This window comes from Stegodyphus dumicola, chromosome 2 (assembly GCF_044657685.1).
Source record: "Stegodyphus dumicola isolate Sdum_Otavi_A_Nest chromosome 2, ASM4465768v1".
Taxonomy (NCBI): Eukaryota; Metazoa; Arthropoda; class Arachnida; order Araneae; family Eresidae; genus Stegodyphus; species Stegodyphus dumicola.
In genome coordinates this window covers 244,125,042-244,149,511 of record NC_140769.1, presented here as the reverse complement: position 1 = coordinate 244,149,511, position 24,470 = coordinate 244,125,042, and the positions used below count along the sequence as shown (strand labels likewise).

Here is a 24,470-nt window from a genome sequence, read left to right as displayed (position 1 = left end):
ATATGCTGCCTGAAGCTTTTCGCGATTACAATACTTCCTTTTTACTTCGTACAAGGAAGTAAAAATGCTTATCTACTTGAATCTCTTATTATTTTATCGGCATTAAATGTAGACTAATATTCTTTAATCTACATTTAAGTCAAACGAAGATAAATATTTTCTTATTAACATTTAACTGCAGCCATCAGTAACCCCAAACTTTCAGTAAGAAGGGAGTTTATATCAGAGAACTCTTTCTTCATTAACATGTTAAAAGAAGAAGAAAAAAAGTCTTTCAACTGGCGGAACACTCTCCTTTAAGTTATGTTGTCTTCATCAACAATACGAACTTGTTTATTTTTTATCCTTTCCTCAAATGCAAAATCTATTTTATATTTCATGAGATAACCTCTAAGACCAGTAAATCTGAAGCATAAAATGCAAGCATTTTGACCAATGAACCACACAGGGATTAAAACATTCGCCTGAGTATGAATAAAATAGCATTCTCAGATTATTAGAAACTGAAGTGTAATAAAAAAATACAGAAATTTTTAAACAATCAAAAACAAGTTAATAAGATGAATGATGTTTTTTATATCTTTCGCCTTGATATATATATATAATTTCATATGCTTATTTTGTAGAGAAGATTCTCAAAACGGTGATGCTTCACCGTAAATAAATCAAGCATCTTTGTTGAATTTTATTAAGACTTTATATAAAACTTTATACTTTTTATCTACAACTTTTTGCGCATGTACAAGGCCATTCAAAAATGCAACCAACATTTTTCAAGCAAAATACCTAACAGGTTTGTCGAGTCTTTCCTAATTAAGAATACTGTAAAATTCACAGATTTCGTCATGACTCAATTCTCTTAAATCAGAGTTACACTGCAGATCTGTGATACCAAGTCGTAACGCATCTGCGCACTATAAACCTCTACTAAAATTTAATGCTAAAATTAATGACCAATCAGGAGATTAAGTAAGGTGATGTACGGTAGCACATGCGCAGATATGCAGGTAGACGTAATGGGGGAGTGTCTGAGTAGTATAAAGCATGTTGTCGGTGTAAGATCAGTATTTCTGGCAAAGAGATTGCACGCCGTATAGCAGTTAAAATCACACCGAGTTGCTGCCTCAGCGAGAAATGACGAATAATCAATCTGTTAGACCAGTGGTGCGCAAACTTTTTTCGACTGCGACCCCTTTAGTAGAGAGAAATTTTTGGCGACCCCTAGAGATAAATGTTCACAAATAATGTATATTTCGCGCATTTCTTTCGTTTCGAATAAAAACATCGTCATATCTGACTCATATTAATTTTATTTATAATTTTAAGAAAATACTTTTTGTATAACACAAAAATCAGTAAATTGCCCTTTAATGAGACGTATGTGGCTGCAAGTTTCTAATTATCTCATCGATGTTTGGATGTATGTTGCTAATTGCAATTCGCATATCATCTTCAGGGTTTAAACGCGAGCGGTATTTAGTTTTTATTGAAACTAGTTTGCTAAATCCAGTTTCACATAAATACGTTGATGCAAATTGTATTAACACTCTGGCATTCTTGCATAAAACGGGATATTGTTAAACTTTCCACGGATAGCCAACATTTTTGGCAAGGCTGAGTCTTAAATTGATTTCGAAGAGTATAATCACTAATTAGATCTATCAATTGCTCTTTCTCACTAATTTGAAGAGTTGAACTGCATATGTCAAAGGAAAATGGATCACGAATCCAACCAAGATCGTTTTCAGGAAAATACTCGAATCTTCTCGAAAAATTTTCCTTTAACTTTTCAATGTGATGTTGGAAACGATGTTTTTAAATGTAAATATATCTATATTATTTTCCTTGATAAAATCGTTAAAGCAAGGGAACATGTCGGTGTTGTTTTTATTCAGTTCAGTTTCCCAGAGACTAAGCTTATTCTTAAAAGCTTGAATTTTACTGGCTGAAGATATGATAGTTGAATTCTCACCCTGCAAGCTCAAATTTAAGTCGTTAAGTTTTTCGAAAATATCAACTAAATAGCTCAGCTTCCCTAGCCAAACTTCATTAATATAATAACTTGCCAATCTATGTTTCCTTTTGATTAAAAGCATACACACTTCATTTCTCAAATATCCGTCGTAGTATTTTCTCACGTGAAAGCCATCTGACTTCGGTGTGTAACAGTAATCTCTCATACGTTGAGCTCATCTCATTGCAAAGTATTGAAAAGCGACGGCTGTTGTGGCTGTTGCATTTAATGTAGTTAATTGAACTAACAGCGTCTTATTATATGTTGTGCAAATCTTCATCCATATCTTTTGCAACAAGAGCTTGCTGATGAATCATACAGTGATTAAATACCATATGAGGCGCCACCTTCTGAATTAAGCCTCTGAGCCCTTTATTCGAACTTGTTAATGCTGCAGCACCATCAGTACAAACCGCAAAACAGTTTGCCTAGGTAAGGGACTTTGTTTCAAAATATTCATTTATTACTTCGAATATTTTTTCTCCAGTTGTTTTTCCCTTCCAAACTTTTGCAACATAAAAACATTTCTGTTATATCTTCATTAAAAATAAACCTAACGTAAATAATTAGTTGTGACATGACATTTTAGTAATTAAGGTAGTCTCGTCCAGTTGTAAATGAAATACAGATGAATTTTGCATGCGTTTTATGACTTCTGACTCGTTATTTCGTGACATTTCGGAAATCCGCCGAGACACGGTATCTCTTGATAATGGTATTGTTTTTAGTTCATTTCCATATTTATCGCCATGCATAATTGATGTCATATTAGTTGCTGCAGGAAGGATAAGGGATTCTCCAATTGTATGGGGTTTCATTGTTTTTCCTATTAGATAAGAAACTTCTAAAGAAGCTCGTAATGCTTTCTGAGGTATTGTTGTAAATTTCTTTAAATGAGCCCTTTGAATTTTCAGATTTTCAGCTCGTCTTTGAAAAAAATCGGCATGTGTATTTTGAAGTTCTTTATGTTTAATTTCCAGGTGCCATTTTAATTTAGCTGATTTCATGCTCTCATTTGCTAATTTTTCGTTGCAAATGACACATATAGGGCAAATGACACATAACAAATAATATATAAAATTTTATCATTTTTTTTCGAGAAATTCAATAAAATTAACAGAGATTTTTCTCTAATGATAGTACATACCTGATAACAAAGAGTAGCAAAGGCCGATAAAAATATAAAAAATCATAATTACACAACGTCACACGATAAAACTCGAGGATAAACTAAAAAAATTGCAGGCCAACAGCTACATGCTACAACTTCACGTCTTCATTCTGACTATCAGATACACTGCGTACCTCGCCATCTGATTGGCTGATCACGGAAGCGAATTTTTCCCCTTTCCCTGCGGTTAACGTCTAGTCAAATAGGCGCTTTACAGTAAAACTGGCGAATTATCGCGAAGAGGGCGCTATCTACCGGAGTGAAAACCTTGCGTCTTCACACTTTACATACATTACGCATTACGGTCAAAGAAAGAGCGGACAGCATGAAATTGCAATTAAACAGTGAGTGACGGCGCTTCACTCTTTATATGTACATTGTATGGTATGCAGCATGCAGGCATAATGCATTTCATAAAAATTTGGCGACCCCCAAAAAACTTCTGGCGACCCCCACAGGGGTCGCGACCCCTAGTTTGCGCACCACTGTGTTAGACGACATCTGGATGCTTTTACCCGGGGTCGAATCATTGGGAAGTTGAAAGAAGGCCGCAGTGTGACAAGTGTGGCTGCAGAGTTCGGAATTGCTAACAGCATCGTTTCACGAGTTTGGAGACAATTTCAAACTACAGGAACAGCTATCCGGGGGTTTAGTAGTGATCGTTCACGAGGAACCACACCCGCAGATGTCCGGTATATTGCCTTACAGGCCAGAAGAAACAGGCGGCAGACAGCGGGAGAAATCGCTAGACACACGACACAGGCGACTGGAAGATCGATATCGCGTTTTACCGTGGCCAGAAGACTGCACGGTGGTGGTCTGTTTGCACGACGCCCTATACGGTGTGTACCTCTAACGCCTGCCCATCGGAGAAGGCGTTCTCTGTGGTGCCGGGAACACCGGAATTGGAGAGACAATGAATGGGGACGAGTACTCTTTACAGATGAGAGCAGATTCAGTCTGAGTAGCAATTCTCATCGCATACTCATCTGGAGAGAGTGGGAAAGCCGCAATCATCCCTCGAACGGTTACAGCCGAAAACATCGCGGCAAAAACATCGCAGACGAAAACGTCGCGGAGAAAACAACGCAAGGCGAAAACGTCGTGCTACAAAACGTCGTGCTACAAAACATCGTGGGAGAAAACATCGCAAAGAGAAAACATCGCAGTTCTAAAACATCGTCGTACAAAATATCGTCGTCGAAAATAAAGCGGTTCAAAAACTTCGCAGTTTAAAAACATCGTCGTCGAAAATATCGTGGTAAAAAATAAAGTATATACAAATCATCGCATGACGATAACATCGCAGACATGCTTTTTTTCAGGCTTTAATAACTGTAAATGGATATTCCCGTAATGATTTGTGAGCGCAAGATGGAAAGAAGGATAATTTTTACTTTCATATTTTTTATTAACTAATAAATTTTAGCTGAAAAAGTAAGAAGGAGACTTAAGCATAGAAAATTAATGCAACTTATAGCACTTAATAGAATTTTAAACCGATATAGTTAACTAACAAAGGTCATTAATAAATCATTTTTATAAAGTTTTTACTGGTAATTTTTTATGAAAAGTATTATCTAAAAAAGATTAGAAAAAGGAAGGTAAGTGACTGCATGACCTTATTTATAAAAAAATTGCTAAGTTAATTTTGAGATTATTTTCTTCACTTTTGTTAGTCTAATACTCTTATAGCGAAAATTATTTCTTGTTTTGTTTCAGTTTATTTTTAAAATGTCATTAAAATTTCCATGCACAGCATGCAGTCAGTTACTTGAATGACGATTTGTTAATTATGAAGAAAGTCAGCTATGCATGATATTTCAGTAGGATTTTTATTTATTAGATTATGCCAAAGCACACTACGGCTATTTGCTTAAGGGGTGGGATTCCTTTGTGGAGTACATTCTCGGGAACTGGTTCATATGCACATTATACTTTAGGAACATCACGAAAACCTTCATGCAGTTTTTTTTTTTTTTTTTTTTTTAGAAATAATATATACTTGCATTCTTGGTGACTATCTCCCTCTAAGACGAACAGTGTTTTTGAGAATAATAAACATTTTTTTTTAATCATTACGCAAATTCACCACATTCAGTCAAGATTAAAAAGATATAGAATTTTGAGTAGTCGGTTTAAATAGGATTGCTTATATTTACTTTTAGATTTAGACAGTTCTTATTTAGCACTTTAAAAGTATTATTTATTTTTTCATATACATTTTATTCGAAAATTTTGTAGTTACTTGTTGAACTTACAGTGGCCAACTTTCTAAGACAATTTTGAATGTTTTCTTCGGTATTTCTTAATTTTCAGAATATCTTAAATTATGCTCGCCAAAAATCTGTAGCGAAATTAAAATTAATATTTCTGAGTGAGATTCTATTTTGTAGCGATTCTTTGCCTAGCAACTTTGAAGCGACTAATTTTTCTTGTAGATTTTTAATTAAAGATAAAATTTAGTGAAATAAAAACTTACTCAAATTTCCTTTATATAGATTTCAAGGATAAAAACTGTACATATTTTATATCGTCTTTTCTTTTCACTGACTGAAACGTTTCAAGTACAATTTCTTTTTGTATTTATATGACAAATTGTTTGGAATAAGAAAATATAACATTTTTATGAATCATATGAATCATATGAATACATATTTATGAATCATATATGCTTTAGAAACATATGATTTTGAATATCAATCATAATTAAATTTTAAAATCCGGGTTCGCTTCGTGTATGATTATTTTTTAATTAAAGTATCCAGAAAGAAATTGTTTCAAAAAAATGAAAGTATTTAGTGCGTCTAGGCATTAATCTATTGGAAAAAGATATCTTGAAAGAAAGCAAGTTAATTTCCATAGTTTACGTTTTAAATCAAACAAAATTATTTTTTTGTTTTAATAATTTTACAAATCTTATTTTTTTTTTCATCTGTAATTAGCTGTAGTTTTAGTTTCTCAGTTCGCAATAATAAGCAAAGATAGACTGTGAAATAGCTAAGTCAGTGAGAGGTGTGTTATTAGGTAAATGTAGAATTCAGTTTATCTATGTACACCACTGTAAACAACAAATATACTAATTGCTTATCTGGATTTCTTTACCTCAACGTTAAACATTTTCTTCCTCTTACACTTCGCAGGGAGGGAAAAAAAGCTTCTCTATCTTTTTTCTCAGCCATAAAAACTCTACTACGATGTTCATTATTGCATCTGCATGTAACAAAAAGAACAAAATGTTGCATATACGTTTATAACTTCATGGAGTTAGCCATTTTTTATACTTCGATATGTGTTCTTTTTAATATTCACGTAAGGCTTAATTAGCATGTTGGCTATGATTCATACTATAAATTTGTATAAAATCGAATCACATGCTTTTTTGAGTACTGGATTGCTAAAAAAAATTTTTTTTTTCATTTTATTGTTAAAATATGACTAATTTTTATATAAAGTGTAGTGGTGATGGTGCGTGTTAAGTGGACTACATATAGTCCTTATTCATTTTGTATATTGTCCGTATTTACTAGTCCTTATTATATTACATATTATAGTAATGCATTTTAGTAATGTTTACGAATTCGCATTGATACTGTGACACAATCATTTTGCTTCTTGAAGGCACCTTTTGCAATAAACTTCGAATGTTTCAGTTTCATCATAAAATGAATTATTTTTTATGGATATTTAGCACTAGGATTTTGATACGAAAAATATGATTTAAATTTTGTGCTCTAATTTTGCATTAAACTGGACCAAAATTCTTGGAAAATCCTCTTGTTATTGAAAACTAATACATATATAAAGGTAGAAAATAGTAGTTTCTCTAAAATGTTTTGAATTTCTTTTAAATGAATGTCAAATGCTTCTAGGATTAATATATTCCTAATTGTAATGTGTAAGAATTGCAATAAAAATTATAGCTCATAGGAAATGTAGAATTATAAAACAATCAGATAATTATGAATTTTCTCAACTATATTCAGAATTCTTGCATCTTTTTCTTTAGCATTGGGTCATCTATGATTGTTTCACTAATGACCTAGCTAACTACAGTGTTATCAAATGAGTCTTACAAAAATGCATACTATGATGCTTCAAATCATTAAAACAGTATAGATAATGGCTATCTGGTTACATCTTTGTGTAAGGTCTTTCTGATTTGTATATAAAGATATTTGAGTTATATTTATTTTATTGACAAATGTTTAGAAAGCAGACGTAAAACTCTGATTGACTTAAATGAATGTAGGTCTTTATATTTATGACTTAAATGAATGTAGGTCTTTATACTGAAAATAATGCTAGTTTCATAACTCCCTACAATTAAATATAATATGAATTTCTTGCATATCTATGAATTTGCAATTTGAAAGACACACAATTTGCATTTTTGATAGTCCAGTATCAATGAACACATAAATTCAGAAATTTTAATGAAGAAGATTTCTACTTTTTCTACAATATTCATTTAATTTGTTTACAGTTATGTATAGAGTTTGAGCTTAATTTCAGGAGAGGAGACTAGAAATGTTAACTTTTTGTTTACTCGTTTACCTGTTCTAAAAGTATCTGGAAGTGGCATTCGAAGGTAATTTGAAATTTTTACTTAACTCTACAATCTTCTACAATTTAAACAAATGAAGTAATGTGGTATGCATTATAGAAGAAGGCTTCAGGCTCAAATGACGTTTTACAGTTTGTTAAGTAAAAATAAGAAGGTGTTCCATTATTGAACACAGTTAGTATATGTTTATTAGTAGTTGAACACCAGGAAAATTTCTGTGAACTGAAAAATGTCAGCTAAGCAATTTACAATTTGATTTATTTTTAGTGTATCTGGAATCATTATTGCTAGTTTAAAACTAATGAGCAGTTTTTGTATATAGTGCTGGAACAGATTAAAAATTTAATAAAAATTAAACTCGAGGTTCCTTTCAGGTAACGAATATTAGCATCTTTACTGAGAAAAGCTAGTAAACAGAGTTTTGAAATCGGAATAAATTATTTAATTATTTTAAAATGGTTCAAACCCAAAGAAAAAGATCTTTAAATGAAATATCAGATAGTAATTGAATCTTAAAATAATTAGACTGAAATTTTATGATAAACAATTAGAAGTAAAATGAAGATAGAAAGAGAGATGAGTCTAGTTAGAATAAAAATATCTGTGTAGAATTAAAATAAAAAGAGTAAAAAATACAGCAATTCAACATCCAAGTTTTAGTTATAGAGATGTCTTATATAAGCATAGTATACTCTAAGTAAAGTTGTAAAAAGCCTTCCGTGTCATATTTTTTGTACAACTGGTCTATTGTAATGATCTGAATGTTGAGTTTTATCAGAAGTACTTTATTAATTACGTATCTCGAGGTCTCTATTGATATTTATCCACGTATTGTCGAGCAGTGAGTACCAGATGCATGTAGATCACAGCCACTATAATACTATAAGACTATAAGAAAACCATTTACTTGAGAAACTTAAGATTGAGTCTACCAGGAAAATCAGAAATGAGCTATGAGTTTTAAATCTAAAAGTCATTCTGCACGTTTTTTGACGCATTTTCATTTTTTATTAAATCTTTTTGTTTTTGTTTCACATTTAATTTTATATGAACAAACGTTTCGCAAAGCATTCGAATTTATAAATTATAATCTTTAATCTTACTGTAATCATGACCCCTATTATTGGCCGAATGGTTAAAATCGCTGAATGCTAGGAGTTTGAACGCAGTGCCATTTCAGGCAAAGAGGCTGGCTTCGTGGTTGGTATCGAGAAGGCCCTCATCGCAGGCATCCTTTCTCTAAGCTTGAATGCCTTTGTGTGCTTTGCCATATTTAAACAACCTAGCCTATTGTGTAAACATAGAAACATATGATAAGAGATTACACTCTTTATGGAAACGAAATGTACGTGTCGAAAGTGTGCAATTAAATTCTAGACATGTTGTTTACATATATATTTATATGTAAATGTAGTATGTAAATTGTGCAATGCTTTTATTCGCTTAACAATTTTTATTTTTAGTGCATTTTTTTAAAGAATTTAAATACTTCTTACATAATAACAGGACCGAGACAATGATGAAGAGAAAGAAGTACTCGGCTAGAATAAATAACTCAGACGGGAGTTGCACGGGAAAAAATAACATGAAAAACAGTGTTATTTAAACCTGAAAATTAATTAATATGCATTATTCTCTGTCCTGATAAATATTTTATGTAGGTTTTTTTAGTAATTAAGTCTTTTAATTAAGTTTTGTTTAATTAGGTTTTCTTATCATATGTGTGGAATTCAATCATTTAAGGTAATGTGGATTACCTCAAATAACAGGAAGTGCGGATAAAGGGACAACTGTATTATTTCATAAAAAATTATCATTACGAAAATTTATTGCACACGGTACTGCTATTACGCAGTGTTATTACGCACGGTGTTAAAAAAAAATGTCCCTGAAAAATTATCCTGGAAAAAATGTTCCAGTAAACATGTTTCCAGAAAAAATTAAATGTTTCTAGAAAATGTATGGCTATTTTCTTATTTTTCCAAATCTTATAGCAAACCATTTAGTGTCATATCATAAATATCACCTCAAGTTTATATAACTTTTAAAATTAATGAACATTATTTAGCTTTTACATAAGAAAGTTGCCTTACATTTAATGAAATATGTTATACAAATGTACTAAATGTGAAATATTCTATAAAAGATACTTAAAGTGAATAGAATTAATCATACGATTGTGTTATGTGGATAATCACATATAAATTTAAACTAGGTCTTTGGAACATTGTGCATTATGCTTGTCAATGTAGAGGTTACGTCGATTATTTTTTCAACAGTTCGTCGTAAAGGCCAAATCATATTCCCAATTCGTAAAGCCGTATATCATACTCCTAGTTAATAATAATCCGTAAAATGATATTCCCAGTCCGTAAAGCTGTAGATGCTGTTTCTAGGCCGTAGATGTGAAATATATGATATTTTATTCTTTAAGGGGCTGTGTACAATTCTAAATTTCATTTTGTATAAATTTTTTTTAAAGATTACATTTTAATTTAGAATTAAGATTAATTAGATAATTAAGATTACATTTAATTTAGAATTACTCGGTCCTGTTATTATGTAGATTTAATCGTACAGGAACAGACGTTGTGAACACGAGACATAAAGAAAGACAGTCGTGTGTGCGTTTGTTGAGCAATCGGAAGCAAAGGGCAATTAATGAAACATTTCGGAAAGCGGAACTGGAAAAAAAAAAAAAAAAAAACCACAGTACTTTTAAAAGCCTTATACCAATTTCATTTACTTGTAAAGCACTTATATTTTTTCATTTCTTCGTATTTATATTATTCTCATTATTTACATAAACTAAAGTTTATTCCTTAAATACATTAAATCATAAAAGGAAATTTTATAATTGTTGTGTTTAAAGACCGGACACCAAATTTTTAAAGTTGTTTTGACAGATTAAAACATATTTCGGGAAAATTTGTATATTTCTCTTATTGGTCTGAAGAAGTATTTAATAATAAAGAAATTTAAAAAAAAAATAAAATAAATGCATAACGCAGAGTTCTGAAAAGACACTGCTTAAAGTTTATATAATTAAAAAATTTATTTAATTTTGGAAAATCTTGTTCCTCAGATTTTAAATATTTTCCATTCTCAGCGACAGAGTTTGAATTTATGATGTTTTTATCCTACGTATAATCGTAGAGTTTCGCCTCCTTAATCGAACTACGTAAATATGTAATTTTATTGGAAAAAGTTTAAAATTTTGGATTATTCATTATTCGTATCGTTGAACTTTGGCCAAAAAAGAAAGGAAAATGTTAATTAAATCTATATTTTTAATATAATTCATTGATGAAATTATATATTAATTAAATAAATCTGTATGTATGAATACTTATATGCAAAAGAGGCAAAGGGCCTTTTTTCAAAAACAAACAAGGGCGATCTAAACACGTTTGAACTCTAAACTTTTCTGAGTTCTCTTTTTAAACTGCATGGTAGATGTAAAACACACAAATACTAAGAAGTTAAGAAATGCTATTTCTGTCTGTACATGGACCACCATCAGTAATGACCGAAATTTTCAGCTGTCTTTTATTAACCAAATAGCCTTCAGCGACCAGAGGGGACAAGACCCTGGAGTAAGGCTTGAACGAAACACCGTTCTCACGGATGTTAACTAATGGTTGACTCTCCCCAATAGTATAAATAGCTGTAATTCATCCGCCCTCCCCTGAGTTCAGCCCATGGAGGTAGGAAAGGCTTACTTCCTACCTCCATGGTTCAGCCACTTAGCTTGTTTTTCAACTCAATACTCAAAACTAAGACCTTCAAGCGTTAGTTTCCCGAAAAGTTCTTAATTGCTTTCATCTTGCATACAGATTGCTACAATTCCCAGGCAAATCCTAATTCTCACTTCTCTTTCGAAACAAATATATACTACCACTATTAATGAAAGAAAAAATTTCATTTTATGAATAACTGAATATGAAATGTAATTATTTATTAAAAAATGAACTTTTGTAAAAAACTCATAAATCAATATTCTGAAAATTTTAAGTGCGGTGAAATACAGCATTTAAGTCTCTCCCTTAACCCTTTCAGTCCTAGTGGGTTAAGTCCAAGTAGATGTTTAAAGAAACCTAGAGAGAATTAAACGCATTAATTTACTTCTTAGTTGATGTCCCACTGGTAGCAAGCATTATTTTTAACATCCTCATTACAAAATTGTTGCGCGCATCTTCTTATAGATGCTTAGTGACAGACTGTCAATTTCTGTTAGTGTGATTTGTATCATTTGTGATAATTACCAAGAAGGCATAAAAAAAATCAAGTCAGTTGAAACAAATAAATTGGGATTGAAAGGGTTAAACATTTTAAGATGTTTTATAAATTTTCAGTATTTAGTTATTCAGATTTCAACCAGTAAAATCATCTTCTCCAAATGACATTTGTTAAATGTATTTAAGTCCTCCAAAAAAGTATTTTTCCTTTCATTCAAAGATTTTATATTTTGACAACTTGCACATCCTTGTTTTTGATATTCTGCACTATATCACACGTAAAATTATAAATTTTTGCTCATAAAAACTCACAGATTCATGAGTCTATTTGAATTAATTGTGTTTCTTATATCCAAAACATGTTTAATATGTTGAAGACGTATATTAATAGAGTTTTATAATATATGTTTAGTGGGAAATATGCACTAATATATAACATGCATTAAAATAATTGAGTCACAGGATCAGTAAGAAACTATGGTTATTACCAAAATAAATAAGGACAATGTGCAACATAATAAAGACTACAGAAATGAATGAGGACAATATTTAAAATAAATAAGGACTATATACAGCTCCTCACACTCCCACATCATCACCACTACATAAGAATTAAACATGTTGCAACAATAAAATGAACAAAAAAGAGAGAGTCTGTGCAATCCATTACTCCAAAAAAAGCATATGTTTCGAGTATATACAAGTATTAATACATAGTATGAATCACAACCAACGCACTAAAAGTTGTAATAAACTACAGCACACTAAAAAATACTATACTTCAAAGGTAAAGAATTCTTAGGACAAAGAATCGCCACAAAGTAGACTCTCTCTCAGAAATATTAATTTTAATTTCGCTACAGATTTCTGGAGTGCATAAATTTAGATATTCTGAAAATTAAGAAACAGAAAAGAAAAACATTAAAATTGTCTTAGGAAGTTTGCCACTGTAAGTTCAACAAGTAATTACAAAATTTTCGAGTAAAATGTATATGAAAATTTAAATAAAATACTCTTAAGTGCTTATAAGAAATGTCTTAATATAAAAGTTTTCTTCTACCAATGGCGGCCCTCAGCGGACTTCGGTTTGGCCACTACTAAGTGATGGTCACTTTATTACGGAGGCACCTAATTATAGGTGGGTCACATTTGCCTCCTATGAAGGACAGTTACAATCCTGCCTTCTCCGAGGTTCGAACCCGGCACCTTTGGTATCGCAGCCCGGCGACTCAAACCACTATACCGTCTAGGCGGTCTAAATATAAATGTAAATGTAAGCAATCCTATTTAAAGCGACTACTCAAAATTCCATTCTTTTTAATTTTGAGTGAATAGTGAATGTGGTGAACTTGCGTAATGATTAGAGGGAGATAGTCACCAAGAAGGTCCCCTGCAAGTATACATTATTTCTTAAAAAAAAAAAAAAAAAAAAAAAAAAAAAAAAAAAAAAAAAGCTGCATGAAGATTTTCGTGATTTTCCTAAAGTATAATGTGCATGTGAACCAGTTCCTGAGAATGTACTCAACAAAGGAATCCCACCCCTTAAGCAGATAGCCGTAGTGTGCTTTGGCATAATCTAATAAATATAAAACTTACTGAAATATTATATAGCTGACTTTCTTCATAACTAAAAAATCAGCATTCAAGTAACTGACTGCACGCTGTGCATGAAAATTTTAATGTCATTTTAAGAAGAAACTGAAACAAAACAAGAAATAATTTTCTCTATAAGTGTATTAGATTATCAAAAATAAAGAAAATAATCTCAAATTTAACTTGGCAATTTTTTTAAAAATAAGGTTATGCAGTTACTTACCATCCTTTTTCTAATCTTTTTTAGATAATACTTTTCATGAAAAATTACTAGTTACTATATATATTACTTTGTTACTATATGTATTACTTTGTTACTACTATATATATTACTTTGTTACTACTATATATATCACTTTGTTAGTTAAAATTCTATTAAGTGCTATAAGTTGCATTAATTTTCAATGCTCTTCTTACTTTTTCCGCAAAAATTTATTAGTTAATAAAAATATGAAAGTAAAAATTATCCTTCTTTCCATCTTGCGCTCATAAATCATGATGGGAATATCCATTTACAGTTATTAAAGCCTGAAAAAAGCATGTCTGCGATGTTATCGTCATCCGATGATTTGTAGATACTTTATTTTTTACCACGATATTTTCGACGACGATGTTTTTAAACTGCGAAGTTTTTGAACCGCTTTATTTTCGACGACGATATTTTGTACTGCGATGTTTTCTCTTTGCGATGTTTTCTCCCACGATGTTTTGTAGCACGACGTTTTCGCCTTGCGTTGTTTTCTCCGCGACGTTTTCGTCCGCGATGTATTTGCCGCGATGTTATCGGCGGACACCCCTCGAACATCATTGAAAGGGAAAGGTATGGAGGTGGCGGTGTTCTCGTTTGGGGAGGCATCATGCTTGGTAGTCGTACAGATCTTCACATCTTCGACGCAGGTTCAGTCAACGGAACCCGTTATTGTAACGAGATTCTTCTTCCATATGTGCGTCTTTTTAGAGACGCTATGGGTCCGCAGTTCCTTTTCATGGACGACAATGCACCATGTCATCGCACAGTAGCTGCCGAACAGCTCTTAGAGAGTGAGGATATTGAACGTATGGATTGGCCGGCACGATCTCCGGATCTCAATCCCATCGAGCATGTATGGATTTTTCTAGGCAGACGCTTGGCAGCTCGTACTTTACCACCAGTAACGATTCCTGAGCTTCGATTGGCGCTGCAAGACGAATGGGCAGCAATGCCTCAACAACTCATTGACACCCTCATTCTCAGCATGGGCAGACGCTGTGAAACCTGCCTAGCAGTCAGGGGAGATCATATCCCCTATTAAAGACCGGATGTTTCTTGCTGGACACCCATCACAGGGATGTTTCGGCCTTCAGTCGCATTGCGCTCCATGCTACTTTTTCAATAAAGCTTCTTTTTATCCCTCTGATTTCTCTTTCAGTAAGTGTTGCTTACATTACTCATGTCCTTACGTATTGGGGATCTTACGGTATTAAATGTGCTGATTTGGAAAGCTTTTGTACAAATTTATATTGAAAAAACCGTCTCGTCCTTAATTTTTGCACACCAGTGTATATGGAGGACCTAACAAATGTTACAACGCATAAATAAATTCATCGGACGTGATAAAGTTCCATCCTGACAAACATAGCTCGAGACATTGAGCTAGGTTATACGTGGAAGTATTTGGATACTCCATACAAACTCAGACACTTCTGCTGCACTGATTTGAGGCAGCTTTAAATCAAACTACATTTTACGAGGCTTGCTTCTATCACTGAACCGTCATCGTGAATGCTGCTAAGATCAGCAGATACTCTTCGCAGAAAATATCAAGGTGATTCATATTGGCCAGCATGATATCCTGATTTCTAGCACGTGACGAATCTGTGGGATATGACTAGTCGTTATAAGAATACTTTTTTATAGCCTGGCAATGGGGATATGCTAGGGACTTTGATCAATACTAAAAGGTCTAAACACTCCAAAGCATAATTCGAATATTTATTGAATCAATGTCGCGCCCAATAGTTTTATCACCTAAAAGGATAGCTCTTCGACTGCCATAAAAATCCGATCGTAGGGTTTGCGTATGCGTTTCAAACTGAAAAATCACCTGCCCCTATTCCTTGTTTCAAGCACGTACGTCTTTATCTATGTTTTGACTCTTTCGAAGCATTTTTCGTTCGTTTTTCTCCTTAGTCATGTACTTCCAGCAATAATTTAATAAACCGAATTTATTCTCTGTGTTGTATTTATTAAGAAAAATACTTATATTTCTTAATAAATACAATAGAATAATAATTAATACAATTTTTTAATAAATATATGGTTGTGGAATATTCGAACAGAATTAGTTTAAATTAATTATACATTGTGGGGATTTATTTATTGTGCTTAACAGCTTCTTTATTTTTAAGCAAACTTTCCTATCGCTTTTGCTTTCAACTCACACTTTCTTGCCAGAATGTAAATGATCTAGCGCGCATGTATTCGAATGAGGTAAAAAGAAGTTGGTATTTAAGGGAAGGTTTCGGAAGGTGAATTCAGGGCGTGTTCTGCCTGTCTGAAGGCCACGTTGTGATCTTATTTCTCTAGCGATCAGATTTCTGTGGCATTGAGTGCTTCTTGCCATTAGGTTTGTTTACGTTTACTTTCGATTTAGAGCCACCCTGGGTGGTAATTAACCTGGAAAGCCGCTAGGCTAATTTAAATTTAAGTTAATTGTTACCTTTTTGAAATAAGCCAGAGATATTGGCTTTTGTAAACGCAATTTTGTGCCATCAGTGAAGTTTATTTAAATTAATAAAGTGTTCTTTACACCCTTCTTCTGACTTGTATCTAAGACTTAAAGATAATTCCATAAATACTCTTCTAGCGTCTAGCTCAGTTTATGCTAGCAAAGCATGCGTTATAATGTAATACCTCGAGTTAATGATTAAATTTTCATTCAAAAATTTATTATCCAAGGGTTTTAATATCCATCTATTTAATGAGTCATTTATAAATGTTGGCTAATTTCCAGAATTTCCATGTATACGGTTAAATACTTTATACATTTTAAGCATATTTATATATTTTTAGAGTTTAGTTAAATTGCTTACTAAAATTTTAATAATAGGTAACAAATAGGCTAGAGAAGATTACTTATATATGAGTGATTTACACGAAATCATAACTCAGAATAATTACAGATTTAGTGAATTTACCATCTAAACCACAACTAAAATTTATTTATTATTACAATATTTTAAATAATGACTTTTATGCAGTTTAATTAATACTTACTTTAAGGGATGATCTTAGATTTGGAGACAGCTTAAATGCACTCACTTTTCCTCTGAAAAATTATTGTTAAAAATAAAGTACATTACAATTATTATAACCAAAAATTCCGATAGTAAAACATAAATAATCTCCCAAATCAATTTTCATTAGGTGTATTAAAACTGTGTAAATATCGATAATGTAATATTTAATTTAAATCATTATTTTTGCTACAGATCTAAATTAAATATTTATATTCATAAAATATAAAATAAAAAATTGATTAAGCGTATAGATTTGAAGCTGATCAAATTTTGCATATTATTCTTTTTTTAAATGTGAATACATTTTTTAAGAGGCTTCTAAAATGCCTGTATTATATTTCCTGCTATTCGATAATTCTGGCAATACTTATCTAAAATGAAAGAATATTGATTAATTAAGAATAGTATTAAGTCTAAATTAATATTTCACTGTCATGTTAGTTCTAAAATGCTAATATTAATTGATGGTTAGCGTAACCTCAACCATTCTGAATGAAATATGTAATTAAAGTGACGTCTTTTGCAAGTTTTCACGTTAATAATATATATTACAGAAAAAGTAATAAGCAAATTAAAAGTTATGATAGAATTTGCAAAATTTTCTGGATAATTCAAATATCGGAAATTTTCGAAAATATTAGAACAGTGAAAAATTCATTTGTGAACACCAAAGCTGAGAAGGCTAACTGTCAGCTAGGAAAATGTAGCGATATTAATCTGTACTATGACCTTGGAATACGTTTTTCTTATCGATTAATCGACCATTTTATAATCGATAGTAATCAATATTCTTTCAGACTTTTTCGTAAAGCTCCGCATATTATTTTCTTTGTAATCTGATACAAGAACTCAGCGAATTTAAAAGAAACGTACTGTGATTTGGCAATATATTTAACAAAGTACAGCAATTTAATGTATATATTTATTAAATATATTACTTTTCTATCTTTACCCCATGAAATTAGAAAATTATTATTTGCAAAATTTTCGAGACCTTCAAACGTGGCCTTTGAAATCTGCAAAACAAGACTTATAAATGAAAGAAGATTTTTCGAAACATTAATATTCCGTAGAATATGGATATCGTATTTTACATCTAGAAATTTTTTGCATGGTGATTTTTTTATAATAAAATGTTATTCTTGTAATGAAATTTTAAATTATATTAAAGAAACGCTTAAAGAGAACTGATAAAAAAAAAATAAAACTCACTTGCGTAACAGCCCTAGTGGGCCAAGGCCTGCTGTGCCCGAAATCTGCTTTCTTGACCGTGGGCCCCGGGGTGCGTGAGCATATGCCCTGAACAAGGGATCAGCTTGTCGCAGGAGCCCCCAGTATTTAGTCCTCAATCGAAATTGGTGCTCATTTTATCGACCCAAGAGATGGAAATCAAGGAATGAAAGGCTGAGTCGACCTTGCCCAGCCCGGGGATCGAACCTCGGACCTGTGGGGCTGCTGCGCTAGCCACTGCGCCACTGGGCCTTAGAATTGATAAACAACTTATATTAATGTACAGGAAAACTGAATGAACTTATTAGCTACCTGTGTAACCTTTCTTTGTTTAGACAAATTTTCGGCTTCGCAGTTAACACAATTCAGACAAGAGGTAAAAGTTAATTAAAACTATTAAAAAATTACATCTCGTAGTTTAAATAAATTTAACAAATACTAGGCAGTACTACTTGCAATATGTCTAGCTACACTCAAATTACACACGTATAACCTACAAGATATTTTCAAAGTCTAACTAACTCGGAACCAGTTGGCATGGACTCCCTCCTCGCGAGTAAAAAGCAACGATTGTTCACCAGATCGGCTAAGCCAGTGGTCTCAAATTGGTGGCTTGGAAGCCGCATGCAGCCTTGAAGAAAATTCATAAAGAATTTTTAAGAAGCACATATTTTGGAATAAAATTTCTAGTAATAGCTTATAATTTAATTGCAAAATATCATCTGCTACTTTTAAATTTATTTTTCTTTAAAAATATTGCATGTAAACAAATTTATGGATTGAAGCATACGGTTTTGCGCTATTCCATAATTCAAATACCTTCTGAAATGCATAGTATTAAAATTTCTAAGGGTAGTGTCAACAATCATCGGAAAGGGAAAAAATGCCAATCAGTACTTCTACATGGGAAAAAAAATGTCGCCAAACTAATACCCGAAAAAGGTAGATACTGTTTCGAATGTTTCTGAAGTTAAGTCATTTGGCAAGAAGAGAAAATCCGCTGACGCGAAATCAGTTGCAAAGCCGTTAAATATATCTGAAGTAAGAATATATAAAATAATAAACCAAGATTTAAAAAGTAAAAAAATTAAAAAACGATGTTCACCAGCTTTTGCCGAGGCATGTGGCTCAACATATAACAACTTTTTAGAAACTCTGTACGAAAACTTCTCAGCAGAAGTTAAATCGATATACATTGTGACCATTGATGAAGCATGGATTTATCTAAATGACTGCAACAAAATAAGATCTATTTATTATCGAAAACAAAGAGAAAAAATTTTACAAACCTGCTTCTGTCAATACTAAAAGTTTCAGTTGGGTGTTTATAACTGTCGCAAGATTCTATTACGGTGGGAAATTAAAAATAAGAAGGGTGGCCCTGGGGTAGATAAAAAAGATATTAAAAGATATTAAAATCTCAACGTACTATCAAGAGAAAGTTTTACATCCGATATTTATAGGTGGAATTCCATTTCTTTATCTGTATGACTTTCAAAGAGTGAAACTTCATCAAGACATAGCAATAAGTCCTTTGTAAAATATCCCTGCATTCCTTGAAAAAATGAAGACTGATACAGGTATACAACTTTTCAATGCATTTCTGTGAAGTCACTGACTTCACATTTATGGATTATTGTGCCTTTAGTTTTCTGAAAAGAGTCCTTTCTAAGCGCAGAAAAAAACATTCCAGATGTCTGGGAAAAATCATAGTTTTTCATAAATTTTTAAGGTTTTAGACTTATTTCACTTACTCAGATCATCAGTAGAATAGTAGAATTCTTCAGCTGAATTCTCAAATATGGATATATTTCTGATAGAAACTGTCTAATATATCGTACTTTTACTTCTAAATCATTTAAATGATTTAGTGTTACGTTAATCAAAGAGAAAAATATTTGAGATTTTTCTAAATTTTAACACATTTATTCACTTTGTAAGATAAGATGTATTGAAAATAATAGGGGAAAAATGTACATTACTATTTCAGATTTTAGGAAGAGAGTTGCATTAATAAGAGAGAAAATATACTGAACTTCATGTGTGATTTTAATAGTTCACACCAAAGACTTTAATATCATGCAGACATGTTTTGCTAGAACATATCTTATTCGTTTTCAAAGAATTTATAACATTTCAAATTATTTTTCATGAAAATTTGTGGAAAATTACGATATGTCAGGAACGACTGAGGACTTCATATGTTGCGAAGCAGCTTTGAAAAATATTTTCAAAATCTCAATTAGCATAGAAAACTTTAGACGTTTTCGCAGTACTTCCGAAGTTATAGCAGTTCCGTCGAGCTTAAAGACATGTTCACTAACTAGATTTATTACATGATTTGATACGTTTCTTGTATTTTTTTCGAAAACAGAAGTTTATTCTTCACATATGCAATCTATTAAAATGAATCAATTAAGTTTTGTACTCATATTAATCAGCACTTCTGAAAATTATTTTAAGCGCCATATTCAGTGTTCATATGTACTCTTTATATCCATCTGTTTCGCTTGATAGCACAGTTACACAAGGCGAAATATATAAAAACGACTGAATAACCTGTATCATATACAGTACATAGACCAATAGTTAAAAAATTACTTAAAAATACATTCAGTTGTTGAAAAGTAACCTTATTTTATATAACCATATACACATTTGATAAACTCAATACATTTGCACTTAATTCGGGACTTTTGTTTAAGTAATAAAAGATAATTTATATTCAAATTATAAGTAATGTTATACTTAGAGTCTATTAATGGTTTTATCAAAGCGATATTGCCTTTACATACACGGCAAATAAATATGATACTGTAATGCACATCAGTTTTCGAACAGAACTAAAAATTCTACTTTAGTGACACACTAAAGTGAAGATCGATGTTTTTTTAACAAATATATATATATTTTGACTCTAATAATTCAATTCAAATCAAAAATGGGTTAAACTTTTAACCATATATGGAATAATATGATGTCATTTTCTATTCCTGAATAGGCTAAATTCTAACATAAATTAAAGTTACTGCCCATGAAGGAATTTATTGGTATCTCTAGAAGAGGATTTGAAAACAATTTTCGTGCTTTCAAAAACTTATTATATATTTTTTTAATATTGTAATTGTCAGTGGGGAAGAAAGGGTTTTACTCACAAATTTCAAATTGGTAAAATTTAATTAGAAAATGAATTTTCCTGAAAATAATATATTTCTCATTAGCATAAATGAATTTAGTCAAAAATGAAAGTCTTTTACAGTATATGGCTATGAAAAACATTGAAATATCTGAGATAGATGTATGAAATTTAACTCAGAGATGAAAATCAATGAATGTATCATTAAAAACTATATATAGCAAAGTTTTCTCTGAATTTTCTCTGAGTAATAACTATGTACCTGATCGTGATTGTTCTAAGGCTTTCTAATAGAGCATATCTTATTTTTAAATAAAAAAGTTTTTAAACGAAAGTATGGCTAATGTTAAATCTAAGGAAACATTTCGATTTTCATCTGTTAAGAGAAAGGTGTATCGTTTCATGGGAAAAATGAGGGTGTCACTGAATTTTCAATTTACTAGTATAATACTCTTTAGTATTTAGAAAAAGAAGGAATAATTAAAAAAAACTGCTTCATTATCTTACTCTTACTACCTCAGGCTTGATAAGTCATCTTATGCTGCTTATAGAAAATGATTTCTTACTCAAACTTTATAATAATGCATTATAAGATTTTACATTTTATGTGAAAGTAGGCTAATATTACTATTCTCGATGGATGGGATTTTCCAAAAGACTATGTTGGCATTAAATATTTTTCCTGATTTTTCCCTAATAATGTTGAGACTGTCCTAATAATATGTAGCACATGTGTGCTTAATAAATAAAAATCCAACTTAATAAGTTAATTAAGGTACTTGAATCAGTGTTAAATGTATCTAAAGTGCTCATTGTATTACAAAATGATTCACGACTTCTTTGTGTATGCTGATAATCCTATATAAAGCGAACTTCAGTCTTACCCACGTAGTAAATCTGAAGTCGATAAGAATCTGTTACAATTAATCTAGAGACAAATATGTTGTTTTCTTTATTATATTTTCTATAGCTAGTTGGGAACTCTGGAAAAATAACTTAAAAGTCGACAGAGTTTCTATCCTCATTTGGGTAAAGCATTAAATATTGTGCAGTAAAACATGATTATTTCGCATTTAATTTTTAATATTATGTTAAGAAAATAATTCAAAGCTAGGTATTCTGTACTAAGGAAATAGGTAATGTAGGAAAATTTGAATGAATTAGGTAGTCTTTGGAATTTTCGCAGAATTCCAAAGGTGAAAATTTTCTCGAAGTCTTTCTCTAGTTCGTTCCGTAAATATCTCTGTATTGGTAATGGTTATGTTGTGTTAAGGTATAGTAGTCTTTTACAAGATTTCATTCATAAGAAAATGCATTGGTAAATCAATTATTGTAAATCGTCATTCAAAAATGAAAGTTGTGTCATACACTAAGGTTAAAATAATATTCTGAACCTATGTGTTTAAGCATATTTAGCACAGAATATTTTTATATAATATGATAATCTAATTCAAAAGTTTTCCTTATAACAGTATATCGCCTCTAAATTGAGTAAATACTTCAAGTATATTTCCTAATGAATACTTGTGAAATAAGCACTAAAAGCCAGAAATCCTGAACGATGTTTACGAATGAGTAACACATTATGGGACTTTTTTATTGCAAATCTGCATTAAAATGTGTTTGAACAAAAGTGCTCAGCATGTCAATGCTATTCTGAAAGTACTAATAAAATATTCGCTTTTTTAATTCATAAAAATTGTAAAATGAGAAGTTATAAAATAGAATGTTCAGTGACGTTGGCTAATAAATTAAGTTGATAATTGAACTAAGTTCGAATAAAAAAAGTTAAGACTAATGACTGTAATTTCTTTGTATGTGTGACTTAAATAATCTCTATTTTTTCTTGAAATTTGTTCATGAAGATATAAATAGCCGTAAGTAGCATAAAAAAGGCAATAAGAGAAACAGCATAATCAGTCCACTTAAAAAAGTGTAAAAATAATGGTATAAATATAAAAAATTAGCGAAAGGTTCCGAATTAAGAAGTATTATGGCAGAAGCAGTACGAAATAATAGTTGTATGAGTGGCTGGAACTTCATTCTAAAAGTTCTGAACAAATTAAGTTCGTTATTAAAGGTAACCGAGGCTCAAAACTAAACATGGAAGACATTAAAAAAATATTGTTACGGATTTGGTATTTAAATAGCTAATGTTAGTTGAATTATAAATTAAATGGTTTTATTTCTCGCGCAGTGCAGCGCGTGATGAATATTAAAGAAAGCTAAGCCGGAAAATCGAAAATACAAGAGCGCGTGCATGTAACATTCAATAAATATCTCTTTTTGATTTTGAGAAAATACTAGAAAATTCTCGCGCGCGATTTTAAAATCTTATAAAAGGAGGAAAACCTCTCAGTTCGTTATTTTTTTAGTTAGTTTGTTGTTGTTTTAAGAGTTTTGTTTAGAAAACTGCTCTTGTTGACTGTAGCGAATTCGCGAATTAGCTTTCTTTAGCTGTTTTATAATTAAGTTCTCTTGAACGTTTGAGTAGTCAAAAGGTAACTACTGTGAGATATTATAATACTGCACGAATATCTGAGGAGTAATAGAATAATAATAAATTTTTTTGATTTTTCATCGGTCTTGTGCATTCATTTCATAACGAACCCGTACGTACGCAACAATTTTTGGTGGCAGCGGTGGGATTTGAATGCCAATAACAAGAGCGATGGAAGAACAATTAAGGCAGTTGATATCAGCCTTTGCCTCGTTTAAAGAATAAATGAAAGAAGAGATGAAATCTAATCAGGAAACGATTGAAGCGGGACAGGAAGAAATGAAAGCGGGACAGGAATTCGTTAAAGACCAAATGAAATCTGTTAAAGACGAGATGAAAGCGTGTCAAGAGGAAATGAAAAGAGAAATTACCTGCGTAATAGAAAACAAATTCGAGGCTATAGAAGGTAGAATAGACTCGGTCGAAAGTAAGGTTAGAGAAATTGAAGAAAGAGTCTCCTCCGTCAAAGAATAAATAGAAAGGAGAGTTTCTGCTGTGGAGGAATGAATTGAAGGAAACGTTTGTGCCGTCCAACACCAAATCGAACAACAAATTGATGATAGGGTTTCTGCACTAGCCAAAGAAGTGGATATTCTAAAGAAATTCGTAGCGACTGCAGAGAACAATAGTGATGGTTTTAAATTTTTACCCATGCCTGCTCGTCCCTCTCTGAAGTTATCTACATATGATGGGAAGACCTCTTGGGAAGTGTATAAAACACAGTTTTCTATAGTGGCGGATG

The 24,470-nt window shown here is 31.6% G+C and overlaps 1 protein-coding gene across 1 annotated transcript in view; it reads right to left on the bottom strand.

The window, feature by feature from the left end:
• Window positions 1-24,470, bottom strand: part of LOC118192877 (dynein axonemal intermediate chain 1-like) — a 107,684-nt gene that overhangs the window by 5,692 nt on the left and 77,522 nt on the right. The window contains exon 18 of the mRNA XM_085810272.1: window positions 16,840-16,891. Within this exon, the coding sequence (XP_085666398.1) occupies window positions 16,840-16,891 (52 nt within the window). The remainder of the gene's footprint in view (window positions 1-16,839; window positions 16,892-24,470) is intronic.